At 41.8% G+C, this 27064-nt stretch overlaps 1 protein-coding gene across 3 annotated transcripts in view; it reads left to right on the top strand.

Moving 5' to 3' along the window:
* ATG4A (autophagy related 4A cysteine peptidase) overlaps positions 1-27064 on the top strand; it is an 87316-nt gene that overhangs the window by 36255 nt on the left and 23997 nt on the right. Inside the window, exons 3-11 of one of the 3 annotated variants that reach the window (XM_055438021.2) lie at positions 3258-3371; positions 12961-13071; positions 16047-16118; positions 18423-18521; positions 21181-21282; positions 21705-21777; positions 25298-25377; positions 26069-26256; positions 26379-26457. In XM_055438021.2, the coding sequence (XP_055293996.2) occupies positions 3258-3371; positions 12961-13071; positions 16047-16118; positions 18423-18521; positions 21181-21282; positions 21705-21777; positions 25298-25377; positions 26069-26256; positions 26379-26457 (918 nt within the window). The remainder of the gene's footprint in view (positions 1-3257; positions 3372-12960; positions 13072-16046; positions 16119-18422; positions 18522-21180; positions 21283-21704; positions 21778-25297; positions 25378-26068; positions 26257-26378; positions 26458-27064) is intronic. The other 2 variants (XM_055438019.2, XM_055438020.2) reach the window with 2 other exon arrangements.

The following is a 27064-nucleotide window of genomic DNA, read 5'->3' on the forward strand; positions in this document are numbered from 1 at the left end:
AAGTCCATGGAAGTTTCTGAGCAGCTTAGTGACATGGGTGGAGAAATCCTTTAAGATTAGTCTGGCAAAAGTGTACTTTAGTGTTTTCTTAGTAAATCATTATTAGGTAATTAATTGCTAAGCTAATAATTAGTTTTACTAAATAGTGTGGAAAAACTCCAAGGCCTGTAGCTCCTTGATATTTTTGCTCTAGTCCTTTCTCACTGGAAATGTAGATGAGGTAAGAAATCATATGACTGATTAGTTCTGAGAAATGAACATTGAAATTGACAGTGGAGAGAAACACTATCAAGTCAGAAATGGCTCATAAAAATGCATAGACATATAAAGTGTTGTTTGCTTAGCAACCGTGTCCAAAACACTGCCTTCAGCTGTCCGGAAAAATCCAGACACGGTATATGAATTATATTGTTAATATTTATTCCTTTGGGGGTAGTTTAGATCATTTGCAGTTAAAAATAACTACATTGTTCGAACCTCAGACTGTCTACTCTTAGTCTCCTCTATAAACAGTGGGTATTGCATTGTCAGTCTGCTTTATAGGATGTTATATAATCAGAGTATCTGGTTTCTTGCCACCTTAGGGCAGGCTTTCAACACTTCACGCCTGGGTTATTACAACTTTCTCCTTGGTCTCCCTCTCTCTAGTGCCTGACATCCAGCTTTTATCATAGCAGCAAGATATAGTGGGAAGAATACTGAATGGAGTATAAGATTAACTCAGTTTGAACCCTGGTTATACTGTTCATTAACTATATAACCCTGGGCAAGTCATATCACCTGAGACTCAACGGAAGGTCATGAAAGTAATGATCCTTGCCATGGCTATCTCAAGGGGCTGTCACAGGATCATGTGAAAGCACTCTGAACACTGTTAATGGCTTTACTGAGACGTGGACGCAACTGCTTGCTTTCCACTCTCTACAATCCGGTCCCGAGCCACCTATTTAATCTTATTGCTCGGTAGTCTCTGGAACCTGTCCCCATCTCTGACATATATGTGATGTGTTCCTCTCATCTGGAATATTCTCCCCACTCATCTCTGCTCATTTAGGGACCAAATGGTAGTTTAGTGACTGGTTCACATCCTACATCCTCCTTGAAATCTTCCCTGATGACTCTAATACTCGGGGACTTCCCCCATTTCTGAATTTTGACAGTACTTAGTTATTATCAACACTTGCCTATGTACATTATCTTTTATTTTTAGCTCTTTCCTTTTACCTAAGGTTCATGTGTTTAACTAGATTATGACTTTATGATGCCTTTGCTTATTCATTTAACATTTAGTGAATGTGTATGAGGATATTTCCTCTGTATTTCTCATGAAACCAAGTATGGAACTTAAACAATTGCTGGCTCATTTATTTAGAAATTCACACAGAATCTCTTAAGAAAGAGACAAGTGAACCTATCTTCTTTTCTAAGAGCTTGGAATACCCCTCCTAACAACCCACCCTACCGTCACCTCCAGTAGAATCATAGAAACACTGTTAGACTAGGACTGCAATAGAACTGTGATGACAAAACTATTCTACAACTGTGCTGTCCGGTATGGTAGCCACTAGCACATGTGGCTGTTGAGTGCTTGAAATGTGGTTAATGCAACTAACTTAATTTTTAGTTGTGTTTAACTTGAATTAATTTAAATGTAGGCAGCTACACGTGGTTACTGTATTGGATAGCATAGGTCTAGACCAGTGATATTTTAACTTTTTTAATCCAAGAATACAATGAGAAGTAAATTTTATATTTCAATCCAATTTATTTACACACAACCAACTAATGAGTGATGTGCTGTTTGAAAACATATGCTTGTCATTTTATAGATGGAGAATCGAGGCCCAAAGAAGTGCAGTAAGTTTTCCAAGGTCCCATAGCTAGTTAGTGGCAGAGTGGGACTAGAACTTACATTTTAGGATTCTTAAGCTAGAGCTATTTTCAGGAGGAGTGAGGAGTGACTCCACCTTTTCTTCACCATGACAAAATAAAAGCCACCCCCAAAGTTTTTCTTTTTAATGTTAGAGAAAAACCATTTGACATACTCATTCTGACTAAATATTGTCATATTGTCTTGCTTCCTATGTGAAACATGAGCTCTGTATTTGAGTATTGCTGCTTTTTGGTTTGGATACTGTCCAAAATCAAAGATACATACAATGGAGGCTTGCTGTGGACCCGCTGGATGATGTGACACTGGCACTAATGTGAAATGGTCTTCCTTGGGAATACAACCATGCTTTCCATAAAAACAGGTTAATTCTTAAGAACAGCAAAACCCACTGATGAAGAATCAAGGTGATTCTCACCTCAGTTTGTGGAATTTGCCTCAAATCTTGAATTATAAAGTGACCAAATACTTTTCCTCCTTCCCTCCCCCTCCCTCCAATGTGCTACTCTTTTTATATGCCTTATCAACAAAGATAACCATTATAAAAGTAGCATCTTTTTATTCTTCTGAAAAATGCATCTCTCAAGATCAGAGTTACCTTATTGAAAGCAGAAAGAGGCAGCCATCTAGAGATTCAGTAGTCTCTGTGTTAAGTACATTCCTGACCAATTTGTACATGGAATTCCATTTCCTCATGGGTGTATCTAAAGGCATTTCAGGTAGCAAACAGCAGGCAATAATTTGTCCCTAAGTGTAAAAAACAAACAAATATACTTTACAAGACGATAAGCTTTTCAAACTTGTCACTTTAAAGAAAACCAGAAAGAGTCCATTTTTTAATTGCATTTGATTCTACCATTGTTGACAATAAGATGAACTGACTGAAGTCTTTAAGAAATGTTGTATTTTGAGGGGCCAAGTTTCTATGGCCCAATTGCTTTTTCTAGCTGAAAACCAAAGGGTCTTATCACTTAGCAATTGTTCCCTTGACAACTGGACTGGTTATCTCTTTGTCAACTCATCCTGAAATCTGTCAGGAGCAGATTCCTGTCTTGCACCACCACCAATACTAGTCAGTTCAATAGAATCTCAAAAAGTCATAAATTTTAGCTGAATGGTAACTCTTTGGCTAAGATTTTCTAGCCTAAGTCTAAAAATGATGAGATTCTTTTCTTAGGGTGTCAGAGTTTACTCTGGTCTGTAGAGAAATCATTCATGTCTTTGGCATTCTTTGACAACCCAGCATCACTAAGGTGTGACTCGCTGAATAAATTCAAGGAAACTTGCAGATTTGAATGTGAAAATCCCCTTTGAAATGCTAAGAATTGCTATCTAGTTGTTTATTTTCAAAATTCTTGGTTGTCAGAAAAGCAGGGCACTGGGAGGAAGAGAAATGAAAATGGGGGCAGGGCCTATGCCCAGACGAGCAGAAGCTGGGAAGACCAGGACACTACATGGACCCAGGAGGAAGCGGATGAAGGTACATTTTAGGCTGAGTTTTGTTCTTCTGGACTCCTCCTGCTTTCCTTAGCTCTGCTAATCAAACTGCCATCTACCAGGCACCTCTCCGTGACCCCTGTGCAGGTTGATTTTCCTCTGCATTTTTTATAACCTCTCATTCCTTTGTTAAGCAAATCCATGAATCCAACATGTTCTGGCTGGATCAAGATTATTATCCCCCTAACCCCCACCACTCTGTTTTTCTGCTACCATTTCATCACCCACACTTGAAAAATACAAGTTATTTTTTACTCTCTGTCTCACTTTTCCTAGACCCATCCCATATGCTTGCCAAATCCTTTTAGTGTTCCTCCAACCAGGAGTTTCTTCCCTTCCCCATCTCACTTTTTTTTTTTATCCTTTTTTCACTAAAGTTCAGCTTTTTTCTTTTTTAAAAAAATTTTGGCCACACTGCTTGGCATGTAGGATGTCAGTTCCATGACTAGGCACCGAACCTGTGCTCCCTGCAGTGGGAGCATGGAGTCTTTTTTTATATCTTTTTATTTTTAGTTTTTAAATTTATTCATTTTTAGTTGGAGGATAATTACTTTACAATATTGTATTGATTTCTGCCATACATCAACATGAATCAGTCATAGGTATGCACGTGTCCCCTCCCTCTTGAACTTCCCTCCTACCTCCCACTCCATCCCATTCCTCTAGGTTGTCACAGAGCACTGGGCTTGAGCTCTGCATCATACAGCAAATTCCCACTGGCTGGGAAGCACAGAGTCTTAAGCAATGGACTGCCAGGGAAGTCCTGAGGCTCAACTTTGATGCTATCTTTTCAAGGTTGTTGAAGGTCCTTTCATCCCCAAATTAATCATTTGTTGCCTTACACACAATTTTCCTTTTTTTAAATTGAAATGTAGTCTATTTATAATATTAGTTTCAGGTATACAGCACTGTGATTCAATATTTTTACAGTTTATACTCTATTAAGCTACTACAAGATGATAACTATAATTTCCTTTGCTATATGCAATATATACTTGTTGCTTCACTATCTTATACATAGTAGTTTTTATCTCTTAATCCCATACCCCTAATTTGCCCTTCTCCTCTTCTCTCTCCCCTTTGGTAACCATTAATTTGTTTTCTTTATCTGTAAGTCTGTTTCTGTTTTACATATATATTACATATATATTATTATTTTTTATATTGCACATATAAGTGATATCATACTGCATTTGTATTGATCTCACTTATTTCACTAAAGATAGTATTTTCTAGGTCTATACATGTTGCCGCAAATGGCAGTATTTCATCCTTTTTATGACCAAGTAGTATTCCATTGTGTGTGTGTGTGTATATATATATATATATATATATATATATATATATATCACATCTTCTTCATCTATTCAGCTGTTGATGGGCTCTTGGGTTGCTTCCATATCTTGGCTATTGTACATAGTGCTGCTATGAATTTTGGGGTGTATGTATCTTTTTGAATTAGTGTTTTCATTTCTTCTGAGTATATTATCAGGAGTAGAATTGCTGGATCCTGTGGTAGTTCTGTCTTTAATTTATTGAGGAACCTCCATAGTGTTCTCCATAGTGGCTGCACAAATTTACCTTCCCACCAGCAGCGTACACAGGTTCTCTTTTCTTCACATTGTTTCCAACATTTGTTATTTGTAGGCTTTTTGATGATAGCCATTCTGACAGGTGTAAGATCATATCTCCTTGTTACTTTGATTTGTATTTCTCTGATAATTAGTGATGTTGTGTATCTTTTCATATAGCTGTTAGCCATCTGTATGTCTTCTTTGGAAAAAAGTCTATTTAGGTCTGCTCATTTTTAAATCATTTAAAATCAGTTTTTACCATTTTTTAATCATTTTGTGTTTTTGATGTCATATCATATTCTACATGTTCAATATTATCCCTTTACTGTTTATTGTAGTTATAATTGCGTATACAATTTTTTTGTCTTTTAATTTATATACTGGCTTATTTAAGTGTTTGACCCCAGTCCTTATTATATATTTGCCTTTCCTGGTGGGATTTTCCCTTTACTATAGATTCTTAATACTTTTCCATTTAGAAAAGACCCTTCAGCTTTTCTTTTATTGTACGTTTAGTATTGAGGAACTCTTTTAATTTTTGTTTATCTGAGAAGTTCGTTATTTCTCCTTCTAAATGATAATTTTGCTGGGTAGATTGTCCTATGTTGCAAGTTTTTACCTTTTAGCACTTTAAATATATCATGTCACTCCTTTCTGGCCTGCAAGGTTTCTGCAGAAAAATCAGCTGATAGACTTATGGGGGTTGCCTTGCAAATGACTCTTGTTTTTCTCCTGCTGCCTTTAGAATCCTGTCTTTATCATTCACTTTTGCCATTTTAATTATGATATGTGTTGGTGTGGGTCTGTTTGAGTTTATCTTATTTGGGATCCTGTGTGATTCCTATACCTGTATATCTGTTTTCTTCTTCAGGTTTGGGAGTTTTCAGGCATAATTTCTTCAAATACATTTTTGATCTTCCTTTCTCTCTCTTCTCCTTCTGGAACCCATATAATGCAAATGTTTGGATGCTTAATGTTGTCCCAGGAATATCTTCAGTTGCTTTATTTTTTTTAATTTGCTTTTCTTACTGCTGTTTTAATTGTGTGGTTTCCATTTTTTAACTTCTAGATCACTTACGTGTTCCTCTGTATTACTTTGTCTGCTGTTCATTCCTTCTAGTGTGTCTTTTATTTCAGCTATTGAATTATTCCTTTCTGACTGGGTCTTTTTTATATTTTCTAGTTCTTTGCTGAAATGTTCTCTGATTACATCAATTGTTTTCCCTAATTCAGTTAACGTTTTTATTATCAATGTTTTGAATTCTTTGTCTCATAAATTTTTTATTTCTGTTTTTTAAATCTCTTTTCTTTCTCTTTCATTATTTTTCATTTATTGTTATTTTATATATATTTTATTATATTTTAATTTATTTATTTTAATTGGAGGCTAATTACTTTACATTATTGTATTGGTTTTGCCATACATTGACATGAATCTGCCCTGGGTGTACATGTGTTCCCCATCTTGAACCCCCCTCCCACCTTTTTATCTTGCTCTTTCGATTGAAAGTAGTTACTCTGCCTTTTCATTTTGCTTGACTTTCCTGCCTCTATGAGTTTAGGTGAAACAGTTGTCTATTGCAGTCTTGAAAGTGTATTTTTCAGTGGAACCATCTCTATACTGTGTGTGCCCAGTGCGTTTGGTGTGAGAGCTAGATTCGATGTGAACACAAGTCATTCTCAGTGGAGCCATCTCTATACAGACTGTGTGTGCTCAGTGCCTCTGGTGGGAGAGCTGGATTTGATGTAAACACAAGTCACATCTTTTCTCAGTGCACTGGCCACTATCACCTTGGTAATGGGTGTGGCTGGAGACAGAGCAGCTAGAGCTGGTGGTGAGCATGAGATGGGACTCCCTCTCTGCTCAGTGGCTGTCACCACCTTCTCAGGGGCTGACTCTGTTTTTCCCTCCTCCTCACACTAGGATCTTTGCCCCAGAGAAGGGGAATGCTAAAGCAGGTGGGGCCCCATGTGCTGACTGCCTATGTAGATGTCCACTGCTTCATTCAGACATAGCTTTGGGTGCAGATCCCCTTTGTCTCTCACAGCCTTCACCACTCCTACCCTGTTATGGAACCTCTCCACAGGAAAGACAGTGCCTGTGTGAACTCTCCACATCTATTGGGAGGTCAGCTGTGGTGCAGTGGCCACTGTCAGACGTCTGGGGGGTTCTGAGGCACTGCTTTAGTAAGAGCTAAGAAAGTTCCACTCAGGCCCCTGTGTCCCATGGTTGAATCTTTTCCTCTGTCGTGGGCACCCTAGATCCAGTTCAGCACTATGGCATGAGTTGAGCATGACCAGAGTATTCACTGGTCTCAGGCTGGTGAGCATGGCAAAGTGGTCACAGGAAACCCAGAGCTGCTAAGGCAGACCTCTCTCTGCCTTGCCTCAGGGGCAGCTCTCCTTTGTCTCTCAGAGCTGATCGCTGTTCCCAGCCTCACCTGTTCCTGCCCTGTTGTGGAACTGCTCCATACGGTGGGTGGGGCCCTTGTGATCACTCTGTGTGTATCAAGGTAGGGGGCGAGCTGTGGTGGGGTGGCTGCCATCTGAGATCTGGGTGACTTCTGGGGGTTGCTGTTTGAGTAGGTATCAACAATGACCATTGCTGCCCCACTCAGTCATTACCCTGGGACTTGGTCACCTCTGTGTCCCATGGTCAAGTCTTTTCCCTGGTCATGGCTTCCCCAGATCCAATTGCTGTGCCATGACACAGAATGGACAGGATGGGAGTGTTGCTTGGTACTTTGGGCTGGGGTGTATGGCTAGCTGGTTGTTGGAAACCCAGAGGGCTCAGAGCAGATCTTTCTCTGCCCTGCCTCGAAGACAGCCAGTGCATGCCCTCTTCATGAGTGGAGCCCAGTCCTCCGGCCAGCCAAGGGGGCTTGTCTCCTCTACATAGGAACCCAGGTCTGGGACACCCAGTCTGTGGCTTGACCTGATCGCACCCAACCTATGCAACCTCCCTTTTCTTCTGATTCCCCTCCCAGGAGCACAGGTCTTGACCTGATTACTTCTCTTCCCTTCCTACTGGATTATGTGTGGATTGTTCTTACAACCTTGGTTGTACAGGAGTGCTTCTGCAGTTTCCAGTTAGTTTCAGTGAGAATTGTTCCACATGTAGCTGTATTTTAGATGCATTTGTAGTAGGAGGTAGGCTCCACTTCTTCTTACTCCACCATCTTGATCTCTTCTCTGTCACTTTCCTTTCTTATAGTACTTATTGTTGTTTGTTTGCAGACCTATCCTCTCTACTACTAAATTCTTTGGACGATGGAGGCTACATTTCAGTGATGTCTTTTCCACTGTGCTTAGCATATAGTGCGTGTGTGCATGCTAAGTTGCTCAGTCGTGTCTGACTCTTTGTAACCCTATGCCCACCAGGCTCCTCTGTCCATGGGATTCTCCAGGCAAGAATACTGGAGTGGGTTGCCATGCCCTCCTCCAGGGGATCTTCCCAACCCAGGTATTGAGCCCACATCTCTTAGGTCTCTTGCATTGGCAGGTGGGTTCTTTACCACTAGCACCACCTGGGAAGCCCCCTTAGCACATAGTAGGTACTGTGTAAAAGTTTATGGAATGAGTATATTAATGTATATTCAGCCCTTACCATACCTGTCTCCCGTGACCATTTTCTTATAATTTTGAAGGTGTGACATGGCAATATGTTGAATGTGTGTATATTAAACTAGTAAATATACCAAAAAGGAAACAGACTGACAGAGAAAAAGTGAGTGGTTACTAGTGGGGAGAGAGATGTGGGAAGGGGAAGGTAAGGGTAATGGGTTAAGAGGCACAAAGTACTTTGTAATAAGCTACAAGTACATATAGTACAGAACAGGGAACATAGTCAATATTTTACAATAACTGTAAATGGTATGGGGCTTCCCTGGTGGCTCAGATGGTAAACAACCTGCCTGCAATGCAGGAGACCGAGGTTCGATCCCTGGATTGGGAAGATCCCCTGGAGGAGGAAATAGCAACCCACTCCAGTATTGTTGCTGGAGAATCTCATGGACAGAGGAGCCTGGCGGACTACAGTCCATGGAGTCACAAAGAGGTGGACATGACTGAGCAACTAACACTTTCACTTTTTTTTTTTTCACAAGCAAGATACTCTGTGGTGTTTCAGGCTTTTTCTGGCCCTGAGACTCTGTGACATTTTGATTTCCCTTTAGAGTCTTTTTATTGTTTGTGGGGAACAAACCCCACAGAATCTAGGAGACTTGATGTACAAGTTTTGTTAAGTGCTATTAGAAAACCTGTTATTTAAAGTGATTTTTTTCATTTACTTGCCATTTTACAAAATAACCCTTACAAATATAGTCAATCACTGGAAAGCAAATTATTCAAGTAAGTCATCAGCAAAAATGGCCAAGTGAAGACTTCTGAAAATTCTACCCATAATAGAAATGAAAAGAATTGGCAAAGATGATCAGAACCAACTTTTGCAGCACTCTGGAAATTAACCAAAGGTTTGCACCAATCTGTGGACTATTCATTTATTCATGAAAAATGACTGCCTTATGATAGTCAGCTTTGTGGCATTTTCACTTGTGCTATGCCCATCTTTTGCTCTCCAGCTTTGCAGTGGCCTTGAGAATTCACAGTTTGCAACCATAGGGAAAGCCAGCAACCTGGTAACCCCTGGAGGATGCAGAACTGGTTTGAAAGTTCTGTAAATCCTCATTTCTAGAGAGCTGTCATTATTTGGTCTGTCTGGCGATTCCCCAGAAAACCCCACATGTAAAACTTTATTTGTCTCGACTTGGAGGTGCAGATAGCCTCCCCCTCTCTGGGTTGGGGGGCGCTTTTCTGGAAAACTATTAGAGGCAACTGATTAACTTCATAGCTATTTGAGGAGTAGATAACCAAAAGTTTGAAAGGTAAAGCTGAATAATAATATATTTTTTGGGACTTTGAAAAATTCGGCATATTCTTGGGAACCTAGAGGACCACATGCCTGCTTAGGAATGTGCGCAGTCCCAAGGCTATGTGCTTGCTCAGGCAAGACCTGAGAAGGCCCTCAGCTCTCACTCTGGCTGACCTTGAGCTCTGTATAAGCAGAAAGGGAAGACTAAGGCAGAGTTAATCAACTGCCTGACTGAGTGTTGAAGGCATGCCCTAGCATGTACACAGAGCGTCTTGGCCAAGACTGGGAGACTTTTTGGTCCCAGGAGCTTATGGAAATCTTTTTCTCAGTTATTATTTGACTACTAAGCTAACCCGCAGAGACTTCAGTCTTTTTAATGATTATTAAAGTAGAATGGAACAGAGTGAAGCCTGTTGCCCATCAGACCTTATAGAAACTGATTCTTGGTCCACCAAGCTGCAATATTTGTAGCTCTGCCTGTATAGTTACTATGTCTTTAAATAGGTTGAAAGGGCAAGGAGTTCATATAAGTCTGATGTCTTGTTTGTTAATTTTAAGGTAAGACAAAAGTAGTTTATGAAAATTTTTTTCAGAAGGATTGCTGTTAGTGAGAAGTGATTTGTTTGGAAATGCCATTTCACTTCTGCACCTCAACCACAACCCAGTTGGCCTCTTCATCTTTCTGAGTTCTTGTGGAAGATCAAGTCCTCTTTTCTCCCCATACTCCCTTTTATACACTCTCCTCATGTTATTGCTCTGTACTTCTGTTAATCTCATCTTCTGGTCTGGCTTTCTTTTGTTTCATCCCTGTCGTTTTCAACTCAGGCTGGTTATGGGCTGACACACTGCATTCTTGGAGTCTATTTTCTAAGAGGAGACTCTGGAAGAATAGAGACTGTAATTGTCCTTTTTCCTGGCCTGGGGGTGAGGGGTGTAAGAGCAAGAGGAAAATTCTTTGGCTATCATTTTGGTCAGAGCCATCTCAAATGAAGCAGTGCAGTTCTCACAGGCTATAAGGGGCTGTACTAATTTGACCAGATAACTGGGCAATGACTCACTGAGACAGGGTTGGCAATAATTTTTTTTTCAGCCAGTACTAAAAAAAGACTCAAGGCTTATATGCATACATGCTGTACATTCATCTGATACCACCTTCCTCATCCCTACCAGGGGAATGCCAGAGAGGTTGCCCCTTTCCCACACTTCTCTCAAATTGCTTCTTTTCTGACTCACCCCTCCCCTCTGCCCCCCTTTTCTAGGCTGCACTGGATGTTTGTTTTAACCTGATTCTTGCCTGTGAGGGGTGGAGAATAGGGTGGGAAGGTACACAGTGTGATTTACGCCACCTCTGTCCACCACCTCCTGGGGATGGCCTGACCTGGATGATCATTTTTAGCCTGCTATTTCCTGAGCATGGGCCAGGGGCTGCGGCCAGGGGCAGAAAGGCTAAGACTGTGACACAAGCTCCCTGGCAGATTTGGCAGTGATGAGTTTTCACTGGGGAATGAAATGGCTGTCTCATTTCTAACTTCTGTACATTGGAAATAGCGCCATGGCTATGACCGTAATGATGAAAACATCTTGAGGAGAAAGGCTCCCTAAATCCCTGAGACATTGGACTTCTGTCACATATTTCAACAAGGGCAGTATCCCCGGGTAGCTGTGTTTCTAAAATTATAACTTCAAACAAATTATGACTTCAATGTATACAAATTATACAAAGTATAACGTCAGCCTCCAACCGAGTAGTCTGTTTTCATGATCAGATAAGACTCATTTATTTATTTCTATGAAAGACCATTTATTTCTATGAAAACAGCATGCTCCTGCTTTAGAAAACAAAGCCAGAATAAAGCAATTTGCCCTTTCATGTGAGCTAAACACATCCTGCAATGATATTTTTTATAGGAAACTATTCCCTTGGCGCTCTTAGGGGCTGATCTGGGAGAGCCCTTGCAGCTACTAGTAGCTGCACAAAATGGCCCCTACTGGCTCTGAGCTTCCCTCCCTGTAGGGTCTGGGAGCCTCCAATTGCTGACATGATAAGATGTGTGCTCGGTTGTCTCAGCTTTGAACTTGAAATATGATTTGTCATTGAAACAGCACCATAAACTATGAAATATACTAACAGTTTCATTTTTCTGTTTATAGCTTAAGATAGATTTTTCTGGGCTGGCTTGGAAACGTATTTACCATCGATGATATTCTTTCTCTCAGAAAATTACTGGCTTGGCCAAAAAGTTTGTTCAGGTTTTCCCGTAACATCATATGGAAAAATCCAAATGAACTTTTTGGCCTACTCAGTACTTAAAGGAAACTTTTGTGATAAGATCCTTCCCTTCACAAGTCAATCTTGAGTCTTTTAGCAGATCCTTTCCCCGCAGGCAGTACAGAAGTGAATTTTAACTCATTCCACATTACCTGAACATAAGTTCTGAGAGCGTTGCCTATGAACTTATGAGATTTAATTGTATTTTGTTCAGTTCCTTTATGTTGAGAGATAACCATGGTCATTTGTGAATCCCAAGAACAACTTCTATTTATCAGTTTCTTCAAGATTCTTCTTTGTAGAAGTTGTAAGTGAATAAAACACTAAATTACTGATAAAACATCTGGACTTCCAGCTAAAATATTACATTTTCAGAGTTGTATATATAGTGTTTCAGGCTTGTCATAGCCCCCTTCTAAGCCACTGGCTGCTCGAAACCTCACATTAGTCCCTGGGGTCTGATTAGACATGGAAAGGGGTCAGGTATGCAGGTACTATTGTGTCACCTTGTACTACACTCACAATGGGACAAGCTGGAAAGTGACTGTTTACAAAGAAAGCCCCACTGGAAAAAAAGGTTTGATGTAATTGTGCCCAAAACATCATTCAGAGATGGTGCCAAATGGGACCATGAGAAAAGGAAGGTCTAAACAGGTGGTCAAAAGGAAATCCCTCTCTTAAAAGATTTTGAGGCCCAGTAAGTGTCTTTGTTTCTCAAGCAGGAGGATTTGCTTCCATTAGATTCCAGTGGTGAATCTAAAAAAATCTAATTTTTACCTTCAGGACAAAGGTAATAACTAATAAATCATAGAAGCAAGTCCCCTCTATTACATTTTGCTTAAGTTTCTTTCCTTTTCAGTTTTATCCAAGTATGAAAACCAGATTACTATTTTTACTGACTACCTAGAAGAGTTTCCAGATACAGATGAGCTGGTATGGATCTTGGGAAAACAGCATCTTCTTAAAACGGGTAAGGTTTGGTTGCGTTTGTCTGTGAGAACCCAAATGAGGTGTGTGCCCGAGGTTGAAGTCCTACCCTGTTTTCCTTCTTGGGTTGATAAGGGGTTAATGCTACTGCTAGGCAGATTTACTTTACAGCCAGAGGAGTTTAAGCCTCCGGCCCTTTTCTTGCATGCAAGGACCCTTCTGAGGCCCTAGCAGTGTGTTCACATGATCATAGGTATTTGTACAATTTGAAAAAGTCATTTTTTTTTCTTAAAGGAGAACCTCCCCAATTCTATAAGCCTTGGGTTTCAAAAAACATGGACCGGCTCCGGTTATCACTAACCAGTATCTAGTCTTTGATGACTACATATTTCTCATTCCTCTCATGTCCTTTTCTGTCTAGATGAAAAACACTGCCACCCAAGGGACTTCTAAACAGCCCATGGCTATCAGAAACAGTCTCAGACACTGAGAAGTCTTATAGTTTTGGAGCTTTTGCTGACTGTGGTACTGTCTCAGTTTATTCTGATTTTGTACAGAACTTTTAGCCACTGCAGCTAGATGGAAAGGAGGCTTGGCTTTCTCTTCCTTACCATTACATTCTTACAGATTGAGAAAGACCTTTTAACCTGAAAGTGCTAACAGCCCCACACATAGATAAAACCTGAACTTGGAAAGAGGCAGCTCTGAGTTTTGTGTCTGAAGATAGATCCTCTTTGGAGGCCCTAGCATGGAGGGAGGGACAGGAAGAAGCTGACCAAAAGGCAAGAGAGGGGGGCTTCCCTGGTGGCTCAGTGGTAGAGAGTCCACCTGCCAATGTAGGAGACATGGGTTCCATCCGTGATCCAGGAAGATCCCACATGCTGCAGAGCAACTAAGCTTGTGCACCCCAACTACTGAGCCTGTGCTCTACAGCCTGGAAGCCACAACTACTGAGCCCACATGCCATGACTACTGAAGCCAGTGTGCCCTGGAGCCTGTGCTCTGCAACAAGAGAAAGAGCCTGTGCACTGCACCTAGAGAGTAACCCCCACTCACCGCAACTAGAGAAAAGCCCACGCAGCAACGAAGACTCAGCACAGTCAGAAATACATAAGTAAATAAAAAGGCAAGAGAAGAAGTTCGCATCTTCTAACTGCATTTGAGTATGGCTTCATCCTCTTGATTGGAGAATCCTGAATAGTGGAGAGCACCTCGTGCTGGCAGTTAGGAGACCTTTTGTATTCAGACTCTTCTACCTTGGATAAGTCACTTTCTGGATCTTTAACTCCTTTTGCCAGTAATGAACAGGAGAGGGACTGCAGGTGATCTCTTCCAGTTGTGCATTCCCTGACAACAGGGATCCCCAAGTTGCTAAATATGCCCAGTTTCAAATGTTAAGTTGGAAAATCCCTTTCAAGGTGAAAGTCTTATTAAAGTCTAGGGCTTCCCTGGTGGTCCAGTGGTTAAGAATCCACCTGCCAATGCAGGGGACACAGGTTTCACCCCTGGTCCAGGAAGATCCCACATGCTACAGAGCAGCTAAGCCCATGCACCTTTGCTCTAGTGCTCACATGCCACAATTACTGAGCTCATGGGCTTAGAGCCCATGCTTCACAAGAGAAGCCATTGAGAAGCCCACATTGAGAAGCAGTGAGAAGCCCGCACACAGCAATGAAGAGTAGCCCCCACTTGCCACAGCCAGAGAAAGCCTACACAGAACATTGAAGACCCACCAAAGGCAGTAAATAAATAGATCTTTCAAAAATGTCTATACAACTTTCCCCAGCCTTTCTAGCATATAGGCAAGCCAGAAGACATAGAGAATATCAGAGCAAGGAGTGAGGGGCATGAGCATTTGAGACAAGGAGATAAAATAATAGCTAACATTTACCTCAGGTTTACTGTGTACTGTGCCGTGTAAGCTACTGCCTTCCACGTAGTATTATCTTGTTGAATACTCATATCTCTGTGAAGTAGGTGCAATTATTCTCCCCATTATATAGATGAGGAAACTGAAGCTCAGAGAAGTTAAGTAACAAGGCCACACAGTTGGTAAGTAGCAGAATCAGGGCTCAAACCCAGGCAGAGCATGGCTCTAGAAGTCTTACTCTTGACCATTTTACGTCTGCTTCCCATACCGTGCTAGGCACTGGCGACATGAAGGGGAAGAAAAATCCAGACAGCTCAGCTTTCTGATTTGTTCAAAGGAAAGGCAGAAGAGAAAACAGAGACTATTGGTTAACACTGAACTTCCTTTTCTTCTTTTAAAGTGCAATGACTATAAATTCTGCACAGAATTACAAATATAGATGTGTTGTTGAGAAGGGAGAGAGAGAAGACTAAGAAATACAGAAGCACATCTAAGAACAGATGGACATGTGGAAGCCATATTTGTGGCCACTGAAGTAAATTTACGTTGTAAGATATATACAGGAAAGCATGCTTTGAAAAAAATTACAAAAGCATTTGTGATGTTATATCTCCATTTAGATTACAAATGCCAGAGCACTAGGTAGTATTGATAAATTTCTTACACACTTAATTTGCTTAGCAGGGACATCTTTTTAGTTAAAGATTTATGTGCAAACACACATGCCAACAACCTATCCCTCATTTTAGGTAACAGACCATGGGTGCTGATGAGAGATCCAGCCAACCATCAGGCAGGGGCTGACTGCCTTGTTAATAGGCTACCCAGGATCCTTGCTTTTCCTAGTCCTTGTCTTTTGGCCATGTGATCTCAGTGTTAAGTACCTGCTGGGGCTATGAAGCTCAGTGAGGAGACAGGAGCCACTCAGCATCATTGTAGCCAGTAGCTCTGGTCAAAATATAGGCGGGAGGAAATACTGAAATTATTTGGATAAACTGAGATTGGGTTTCCTATGAATTTCCCTTAGCCTCATAACAATGGAAATGACTGGTTATTTGAAATTTAGTTTGCCCCTGGCTCAGAAATCAAGGACAGATATCTTTAGATGGGATACGGTGATTTAATTTTAATTTCACATTTAATTACAGAAAAATCTAAGCTGTTGTCTGATATAAGTGCTCGTCTATGGTTTACATACAGGAGGAAATTTTCACCAATTGGTAGGTATATCATTTGTTATACTGTGCTTTCTTCTTCGTAGATAGCTTTCCTGAGGTTATCAGTGATATTATGGAAGCCTCAGAATTAACAACTCACTATGACGAAGAATTTAGTTTGGGGGAGTAGTTGATTAAGTCTTATGCTTCATACAGAAGTTTCGTTGCCAATGTGCCTCAGCATGTATGGTTCCATGGTGTTAATGTGTAATGCTGGTTTACTTTTGAGCCCACTTCCAAGTGTTTGGGCACTAGAGATATTGTTTTAAGTCTAAGAGCAACAAGACAGTCAAACTTTTAACTTGATACAATCCACTGCTTTATGGAGTTATTTGATTATTAAAGATGACTGTACCTTGAAGGAAAGAAAATAATTCTCTTGCTTTTTTTTTCTTCCTATGATATGAAAACACTTTGCCAGTGAGAAATGAATTATAGTGGATATCCTTGGAACTAATTCTAGGCAGTTAAGAGTACCAGCTGCTGTCTAGAAGAAAGGACAGTTTAGTGAGCTAAGTGAATAGGATCCCTCCAGAGAAAATTTGTAAAATGTTTGCAAACAGGGTTACTTCTTTCTAATCTTGTGGTCCTATAGAAAAGAATCACCAAACTCAGTTGGTGGAAGCTGTTCTCCTAGAGGAAACCTGTCTGACTGATTTTGTTTTGGGACTGAACCTAATAACTAGAGTGAAATCTATCTTTCTGATAAGTGTGAAAAATGAAGTTCACACAGACTTTTTTTTTTGCTCTCCATAGGAAGTACCTGAGCAAAATACACAAAAGAACAATCTTTACTATTCAGTAATTCTAAACTGTTAACTTTTTCTGGATGAAGAGATCTTTGCAAGATTTGAAAACATTTGCAATTCAACTCTGACAATGTTTTGAAAGAGATGATCCCTTCTTTATGTGGGCTTCATTGCATATTTCCATACTAATCTGGCCTATAATCCCACCATTAGCAAGAGCCAACGGACTCCACTTCCAGCTGACAAGTTGGCTCAACTCTTCTCATCTTGCTGTAGCAACTCTCCTTCAGTCCCCACAACAAAAGGAAAGGAGCAGCCATCTTGGACCACTTGTCTTACATGGTTGATGTCGTTTATGGTTAGTCTTGTGAGACCATGCTTACAGCATACTTTTCCACTTCTGTGTTGGGAGAGGAAGCAATGAAAGCATAATATCTCCTCTGCCATCCAAGTTGTCTCACTTCAAAGTACTTTGAAAAAGGATATTGAGCGCCCCCTGCCCTGCCCCGGCCATGTATATAGGATTTTTGTTACATCAGGTGTACTTCAAATGGAACCTGTTGTCTTATTAACTGGTTTTGTGCCTTTTAAAAATACAGTATATTTCTAATTTATTAATAGTATTTTATATTAGGGCTTCCCTGGTGGCTCAGTGGTAAAGAATCCACCTGCCAACGCAGGAGACACGGGTTCAATTCCTGGGTCAGGAGGATCCCCTGGAGGAGGAAATGCCTCTTCACCCCAGTATTCTTGCTGGGAGAATCCCATGGACAGAGGAGCCTGGTGGGCCCCAGTCCATGGGGTTGCAAAGAGTCCACTTAGTGACTAAACAACAACATTATGATCATACTCATCATACCAAATATTTACATCATCTTGAATGAGTGGTAGAATACTTTTATAGATACTCTCTCATTTAATTCTTATAGTATCCACTGATAGTAGGCAAGGTATATACTATTATCTCCAGTTTACAGATGAGACTTAGATTAGGTAACTAGAGATTGGTCTTCCAATGCCTAACCTAGGACTCTTTCCTCTATTTTACATTCTCCTTACCATTCAGAGCTTCATAATGTATATTTAGAATGATCAAGAGCCTTCCAGATTTCTTTGACCATACTGATGATCAGCTTTGGTAGCATTTATTCCTTAACTCAGATAAGATTGCCTTCTTCTGGAAGTGAGCTGTGAAAAGCCAGATTTGGTCAGGCAGATGATGACATGTCATGGGTTAAGTGTTGGTAGTCATACATGGTAGTCAGTCATCTACCAAAATTGAATGCATACCTGGATATCTCTAAGCAGAAAACATACAGAGCAGGTTTTGTTCATTTGTTTGCTTTGCCTTAGGTCATAGAACCCATTTTGGTTAACTCAGCATTATCTTTGCAAGTTCCACCCTGTAACAAACCTTGTTTGATATCTGGCTTTATCTCTTGCCTCTCTATTCTGAGTATGTGTGCCTATCTATATTGTATGATTCTCCAATATGCTGATGTTTCAGGAAAGGGAAATTTAATGAACTCACGTTCATTCTCATCCATTTTGCCAACAGGGGGAACAGGCCCTTCATCAGATGCTGGCTGGGGATGTATGCTACGCTGTGGACAGATGATGCTGGCTCAAGCCCTTATCTGCAGACACTTGGGAAGGGGTGAGTTAAATTTGTCTGTCTCCGAGACCTCTGCAGTCGCATTTACTGCTGATGGTTTAGCTTTGGTGCTAAAGGGAACAGAGCTGCAGGTCCTGAAGTGCTCTCTGTAAGCCCAAGTGGTGGGGCTGACAAGTCAACAAACCCTCTCATGAGAAGGAAACAGCTGGCATTTCCTTGTAACTCACTAAGCCAGAGAGTTATTTTCTTGGGACAGAACTGAACATTGAGTCAAGTGTATCATAGAGTTTCCATCTTCACTATTGTTCATGTGAGTTCTTAAACAAGTCAGATAACAAAAGGAGCAGGAAGAAGGGTGTGGTGGTGAGCCTGTTTTTTGACCTCATTTAAAATATTTGCCTGGCGAAAGATGTCAGTGACCTATAGGAAGTGCCTAATAAGGGAGCCAGTGCTATTTTGGTTTGAGTTCACTGATGAGGTCCACTTGATAATGAAGGAATCCTTAAATTAGCTTTCTCAGGAGTCTGCTTTATTAAGAACTTCCCAACACAACATTGTAAAGCAACTATATTCCGATAAATTAATTTAAAAAAATAAAAATAATTTTAAAAAGAGAAAAAGTAACTATGTGAAGTGATAGATGTTAGTTAAGTAGATTATGATAATTTCACAATGTATAGGTTTATTAAATTATCACATCATATATACTTTTAAAAATCAGGCTGTTTAAATATATTCAATTTTTATTTGTCAGTCATACTTCAATAAACTTGCAAAATTTTTTAAATAATAAAGAGTACACACTGTCTTAAAATTAGAACCTTCTGGTAATCATTGTTGGAACACTCGAGTCCTGCTTTCTTAAGACATGTGCATGCTTCCCCATGGGCTGACCTTGGTTAGATGCCAGTTCAGGAAGTTGGGTGAAAGTCTGGTTTGCCTTGGGGATGAGGGAATGAAAGACCACCTTGGATGAGATTGGGCTGCTGAAATCTTTAGCTGTTACTCCTTGAGATTCAGAGGTACAACAACCGATTCCCTTTCCCTGACTGTACAACCTCACACATCCTCCTGCGGTTACCAGAGAAGACTGGAGAAGAGTCTGGGGAGGCTTTAGGGCTTCATGCCTTTTTTTCAGGGTTTAGAATGTCCCGTGCCTGCGTCCCCTGGGTAGTATCATAATTTCTGTTTAACAGATGAGAAAATTGAGGCTCAGGAAATAAGATTACTTGTCCCAGGCTGAACAGCAAGAGTCATCGATTTGGGAATAGAATGCAGGTCTTCTGTCTCCTTGTCCAGTGATTTCTCTACTGTACACATACTTCTTGGAACAGATTCATTCTTACTGTTTTTACTTTCTCATTTATGAAACACTTCAAGATGATTCTTCTGGAAATGAATCTTGTGGAGAGCAAACTGGGGAGTTTCCCCCACAGTCAGCAGTCTCAATTGTTTTAATGTAAAAGCAAGTAGCAGGAAGAATGTGGAAATAGATCTCATAGCTAAGATATTCGAATGAGAAGATGTGATTTTATAAAGTATTTTGGAGCATTTCCTTTTGGTTATTTTGCAGTTGAGGTGGGGTATTAGTTGACTTATCACTGTCATCAGTAAATATTTAGTGGTGCATAGCAGCCAGCTAATCAGGATTTCCCCCAGAGTCAGACAGTTCAGTAGCTGGTGAAAAACAGTTGGATGCTGTTCACCCTCTGAAGACTGCTGGATATAAAGTTTAAACATTCGGTTTCAGAAATACAAAAGCAAAGAGAACTAAAGACTCTGGAGATAATGGCCTTTGCCTTCCAGTAGATTTCACTTGTGAATTCAAAGACTTTCTAAAAGCTCAGGAGAGAAATTCCTGTCTTGGAAGCCAACTAAGTCTCAGAAATCTGTCCCATTAGAGTTCCTAGAGCTGAGGGAATGGGAACAGTGTGTCCTGTCCACAGAGGTGACTATGAGAGTTTTTTCAGAGTTGTCCTCAGCAAGTCATAAGCAGCACCTGTAGAACTGGGGGGCTGTGCCTGAGGCACAGATCAGATCTTTACAGCTGTAATTATTTTAGTTTTGGTCATAAGGAAACCTTCAACACCTGATAGCAAAGGTATTTGTTCTTCCAGAGCTCAGTTTGGCCTTTTAAAAAGGCTATGTAAAAAATGGCAGTGTGCATTTCTTTAAAAAACCTTCTAGTTGCAAATTGTGTTTGTTCCCCCTGGAAATACTGGTGTGTCAGGATAGCACTTCCCCTCACCCCCCATGAGACTCTTGTCAGTGCTGCTGAAATATACAAACCAAAGCCATTGGTGTTTGTGTGGACGTGAGACACTACAGTGTCTGAGTGAGACCCGGATATACTGCTGGGTTTTGAAGTGACACCCTGGTCACTGAGTAGCTGACCAGAAAGGCCTTGTGTCACTGCTTTCAAGATATATTTACCCAACTCCAGCTCATGGGCAAAGTCAATTTCTTGGTCAACTTCTTGTCTTGTTTTTACTTTACACCCACTGAATCTCTGAAAGAAATCCGTTTCCAGATGTCTTGGTCATCAATATTAAAGATACTTGCGAATATTCTGACCTGATTGTTCCCACTTTCTAGATGTAATACCTTTGTTTTCCTTCTAACCTCGTAGTCAGAGTAAGACTGCAGAGATAACAAATGGTTATAAACATGATTTTAACTCCTTTTTTTTTTCCCTAAAAAGACTGGAACTGGGAGAAACATAAAGAACAACCCAAAGAATACCAACGAATCCTACAGTGCTTCTTAGATAGAAAAGACTGTTGCTACTCTATCCATCAAATGGGTAAGGTCACATGAGTAGTTTAAAGACTGTCTCTCTGTTGCATAGTCCAATTAAGAGGAAAGAAACACTGTGAAATTCAACTTACTTTGCCTGTACTCACTTTTCTTTTTTTTTAAATTTAAAATATTTTATTTCATGTGGGATCTTTCATTTCGGTACATGGAATCTTTTAGTTGTGGCATGTGAACTTAGTTGCGTCAGTTCCCTGACTAGGGATTGAACCCAGGCCCCTGCACTGGGAGCTCGGCATCTCAGCCCCTGGGGCACCAAGAAAATCCCTGTACTTCCTTTTCTTGTCCCCTGCTTTATATGTGGCTCCACTAAGTCATTTATCTACTTAATTATTTATGCAAATAATTAGGAGTTTGTGGTTTGTTGGAAGACCTTTTGCTAACATGTTTATTTTTTCCATATGAAAACAGCACAGATGGGCGTAGGAGAAGGGAAATCAATTGGCGAATGGTTTGGACCAAATACAGTTGCACAGGTGTTGAAGTAAGTAAAAAGGTTGGGCATGAGCCTTATTCTACTGTCTTTATGCCTGCCTCCACCAACTTAGTATCCCATCAACCAAGCAGTTCTTGCCATCCCACTGAGCCACCACACATCTGTGCCATTTTGCTCAAATACTTCCTTGAAGTGTGTGATGTGTGTAGACATCTGTCTTTGTTTATCAGAGTTGTGGTCATGAGTACCAGTCCAGGTAGAGGTCCCTCAGGACTCATTCCATATCCCCTCAATAGATTGGTGCTCAGACACTCAACCATCAGCCTGAGGGTCACTTTGAAGCCAGAGGGTTTGTACTAAGGAGGACGGGGAAGCCTGAACCAGCCTAGGGAAGGCACAGACTCCTACTTGTATGATATTTTAAAAAATCTTCATTGATTCATTCAACATTTATTGGGCACCTCTACTGTGCTAAGTATTGGGTGTACAAAAGTAAACTAGGTATAGTTCTTGCTTCAAGGCACTCACCACCTGTTGGAAGACACAAACCCCAAGGGAGTCTTGGAATCAGTTTGTCATCTTTTAGTAAACTCGGGGTACCCCAGCATGGTCCTTTGGCCATTGTCCTATTAAGTCCCAGAATTTACCTCCCACAGCAAGAGGCGACATGGAGAGGCCAGGACCAATGCTTTGGAAATGAATGGGGTGAGTGGCATTGGCACTTAAACCCACAGGCCACCTCACCTATTGTCACTCTCCTTCCTGACAGCCTACCACCAAATGGAAACTCCATGAGGGCAGAAATTGTGTTTTCCTTGTTCACTTCTATAATATTAGCACATGAAACTGCCTGGTACCTGTAAGTGCTCAATAAATACCCAATGAATGAGTGAATAAAAATGGCAACCAGAGTTTGATGCTGATTTAGGCATCAGAAAATTGAAACCATCTAGCCTTCTTTGGTCAGAGAAGGCAATGGCACCCCACTCCAGTATTCTTGCCTGGAAAATCCCATGGATGGAGGAGCCTAGTGGGCTGCAGTCCATGGGGTTGCTAAGAGTCAGACACAACTGAGCAACTTCACTTTCACTTTTCTCTTTCATGCATTGGAGAAGGAAATGGCAACCCACTCCAGTGTTCTTGCCTAGAGATTCCCAGGGATGGGGGAGCCTGGTGGGCTGCCGTCTATGGGGTCGCACAGAGTTGGACACTACTGAAGCCACTTAGCAGCAGCAGCAGCCTTCTTTGGTAGCTACTTTAATTCTTGTGCTCTCTGGAGCATGATGACGGGACTTGCTTCATGCAAAATACAAATGAAGCACTGTTTCAGTTATTAGCCAACCTTCAGTGAACTAGAATGTTTTGGAAATGTGCTTGTGAGGGGAGTAGTCTGGATTTTTGGGGACCCAAGTGAAACCTGTTATCTTGGAATCACCCTTTGCTAACAGTCCAGCCTCTCTGGGACCACTTTCTTACTTTAGTCTGTAGTGCCTTTTGGGGCCTTGTTGGTCAGGTGAGTGAGGATCTGGTGGTATTTCAGGAACCAATGCAAGAAGCCAGAGTCGAAAGTATAAAAAATTGGAATAGCTGTGCTGATCCCAAAACCTAGTTTGATATGGTTGGTTTATAAATGACATCCCTCAGAATTTGCTTCTTTCTTCTAAAATTTGAACTTCCCAACAAGTAAATGGACACATACATTTAAAAAAGAATTTAGGTGGATTCTTACTCATCATGAATGCTATTATCAGGAATAGCAGTATGTGATGATAATGATTATGTTACTATTATTTTGGGGAAAGATAAAATGAATGAAATGAAAATATAATGGTAACTAAACTCTTATGAGAGTTGGACTGTGAAGAAAGCTGAGCACCAAAGAATTGATGCTTTTGAACTGTGGTGCTGGAGAAGACTCTTGAGAGTCCCTTGGACTGCAAGGAGATCCCACCAGTCCATTCTAAAGGAGATCAGTCCTGGGTGTTCATTGGAAGGACTGATGCTGAAGCTGAAACTCCAAAACTTTGGCCACCTCATGCGACGAGTTGACTCACTGGAAAAGACTCTGATGCTGGGAGGGATTGGGGGCAGGAGCAGAAGGGGACGACAGAGAATGAGATGGCTGGATGGCATCACCGACTCTATGGACATGAGTTTGAGTGAACCCCGGGAGTTGGTGATGGACAGGGAGGCCTGGCGTGCTGTGATTCATGGGGTCGCAGAGTCGGACACGACTGAGCGACTGAACTGAACTGAACTGAACCTCTTATTGGGAACTACTTTAGTTTGGGAGAGAATGTATTTTTGTTTCATTTTGTTGGTCATTGAGACTGGGCTTCACCCCCAAATCCCATAGTAGCCAGGTTAAAAATGTCTTCTTCAAACTGGCAAGAGAAGAAAATAAGGGAGAAATAGACAACATATTTTACTCAGATAATCTCTCTTTTAAACGGGTTTTCTTTCTAATCTCCTCTGAAAGTGAAAGTCACTCAGTTGTGGCCAGCTCTTTGCAACCCATGAACTATACAGTCCATGGAATTCTCCAGGCCAGAAGACTGGAATGGGTTGCCATGCACTCCTCCAGGGGATCTTCCCAACCCAGCAATCGAACTGGGGTCTCCTGCATTGCAGGTTGATTCTTTACCAGCTGAGCCAGCAGGGAAGCCTCTGAAGTCACGCAATTCAGCACGCTCTATGGTTCTATATCTTCAGTTCTTGACCAACAAGGCCCAGCAAGTCTCCTGGGACAACATTCTTACTGCACTTGGGGAGGGACCAAAGAGATCATCTCCTCTATCTGTTTCTCTCTCTCTCTGGATTTCCCTGAGGCTTATTCTTCGTATTATATACGCTTCTAAACAAATATATATATATATATATATATATATACACATATATATACATACACACACACACGTGTGTGTGTGTTCATGCTAAGTCATTTCAGTTGTGTCTCTTTGCAACCCCATGGACTGTAGCCCGCCAGGCTCCTCTGTCCATGGGGATTTCCAGGCAAGAATACTGGAGTGGCTTGCCATGCCCTCCTCCAGGGGATCTTCTCAACTCAGGGATTGAAACTGGGTCTCCTACGTCTCCTGCATTGCAGGCAGATTCTTTACCTGCTGAGCCAATAGGGAAGCCCATATATATATATATATACATATATATACACACACATATATTTTTTAAGTAACAGTTTTCTTTTTTTTTTTTAAGCAGTAAGTCAGAATGTCTCACATTTAAGAAAAGAAAACAAAATCTCTTGGGAGCAGGTCTACTGGTCCTGTCTTGCCCAGTAGGAGTAACATCATTTTGCGAGGCAGCCTGTTCCATTTTATAAAGCAAGGCCTTCTTTCTGAGGCTGTTTCTTTCTGGCATTTTCAAAGTCCCTGGTCATGGAATATTCCAGAGTTCGGTCAAAGTAGTACCTGAATCCCACAGAGAGAACAACTTCTATGTGGCTCAGCATTCAGTAACTTCTGGAACACTGGACATACATAGGTGGTACTGTTTTCTGCCGAGAGGTCCATCTTCCCCAATTGTGACTTCATTGTATGTTGCTTTGCAGAAAACTTGCTTTATTTGATGAATGGAATTCCTTGGCTGTTTATGTTTCAATGGATAACACCGTGGTCATCGAAGATATCAGTGAGTTTTCAGCTGGTTTACCTTCTCGGGTGGTTGGGTATGGAGGTTCTTCTTTACCATTCAGAACATGTAGGGGGAAGAGAGGGAGAAAAAGAGAAAGCGAGAGAGAGAGAAAGAGAAAGAATAAACACACACACGCTCTCTCTGGCCTGCCCCTCTAGCAAGACAGGGGAGCATAGGGCTCTGGTTAATCATTCCCTGAGCCCTTTTTTCTCTTCCCTTTCAGCTTTCTGGAAGGGGAAAAAAAAATGAGAGGATATTTGGTGCCCCTCAGTGAAGTACCAGACTCTTTCCCTGCAGGACACCCCAAGTGCAGATAATCAGTTAAACCACCCATGGGTCTTCTCTGGCCTCCCCCCTCCACTGTACTCCCCAACACGGGGCTTGAGAGACCAACAGATACAGTCCCTGTTTCCAAGGCCCATGTAGCCTAGTTGACAAATGAGATTCTCCCAATGAGCCCATTGTATCTGAGGAGACACAAGGAGTGTTCAGTTGCCAGAAGGAAGAGGAGTAAGGGCTGGACGAGTATCCTGGGCTTTCTGTAGCAAGTAGGGCAGCAGGGCCCGGGTGGCAGCGGGAAGGGCCTTCCAGGTGGGGCTGTCCTGTCAGGTCTCCCTTAGTCTTGCCCATGGCGCATCTCTTAGGGCTGGGTACCCCTTTTTTACCTAACCCTGTCTTCTATTTCTAGAAAAAATGTGCCGCACCCTGTCCTTGAGTGCCGACACACCTGCTGAGAGGCCCCTGGAGTCTCTGACTGCTTCCACCCAGAGTAAGGGCCCCTCGGCCTGCTGCACGGCCTGGAAACCCTTGCTGCTCATTGTGCCCCTCCGCCTAGGCATAAACCAAATCAACCCCGTCTATGTCGACGCCTTCAAAGTAAGTCACACCTTTCCCCAAGCCACCTGCGGCCCGCCCATCCCACCACCATCGTGAGCACGGAGATCCGTGAGCAGCAGTCCACAAGTGAGCTGAGAATCTTGCGTTCTCTTTCCCTCCAGGAGTGTTTTAAGATGCCACAGTCTTTAGGGGCATTAGGAGGAAAACCAAATAACGCCTATTATTTCATAGGATTCTTAGGTAAGAAAAGAGTAATCACAAGTAAGTCACCGTGGGCTAGGGGAGGGTGGGCACAACAAGGTCTGTGTGGAAGACCAGGCAATTCCAGTTAGGAGGCCCTGGCCACCCTGGAGATGTGGTGGCCTGTAGGCAGCTCATCCTGCCTTTAGCCTGGAGAGTAACACCTACCTCTGCCTCACAGAGACCAGTGTCTCAGTCTCTTTGCCTCTCAATATGATGGTTCCATGGCTGTGTTCACACTGGACAACCCCAAGGTCACAGCATTGCTTCAGCACTTCTTTTTTCCTCTGGGACCCAGGGCGGCAGGGCTTCACTTCCCTGGCCTTGCCGATCCCCTTCTTACTGGAGCTTGGGCATTTGGGCCAGGAGCCATCCTTTGACTTCCCAGGACCACACAGCTGGGCCTGCTAGCTTATTGTTCAGAGACTTGCTGCTGCTGCTGAGTCACTTCAGTCGTGTCCGACTCTGTGTGACCCCATAGACGGAAGCCCACCAGGCTCCCGCATCCCTGGGATTCTCCAGGCAAGAACACTGGAGTGGGTTGCCATTTCCTTCTCTAATATGTGAAAGTGAAAAGTGAAAGTGAAGTCGCTCAGTCGTGTCCGAC

Source organism: Moschus berezovskii, chromosome X (assembly GCF_049115385.1).
Source record: "Moschus berezovskii isolate FMDL1 chromosome X, NW_MosBer_1.0, whole genome shotgun sequence".
Taxonomy (NCBI): Eukaryota; Metazoa; Chordata; class Mammalia; order Artiodactyla; family Moschidae; genus Moschus; species Moschus berezovskii.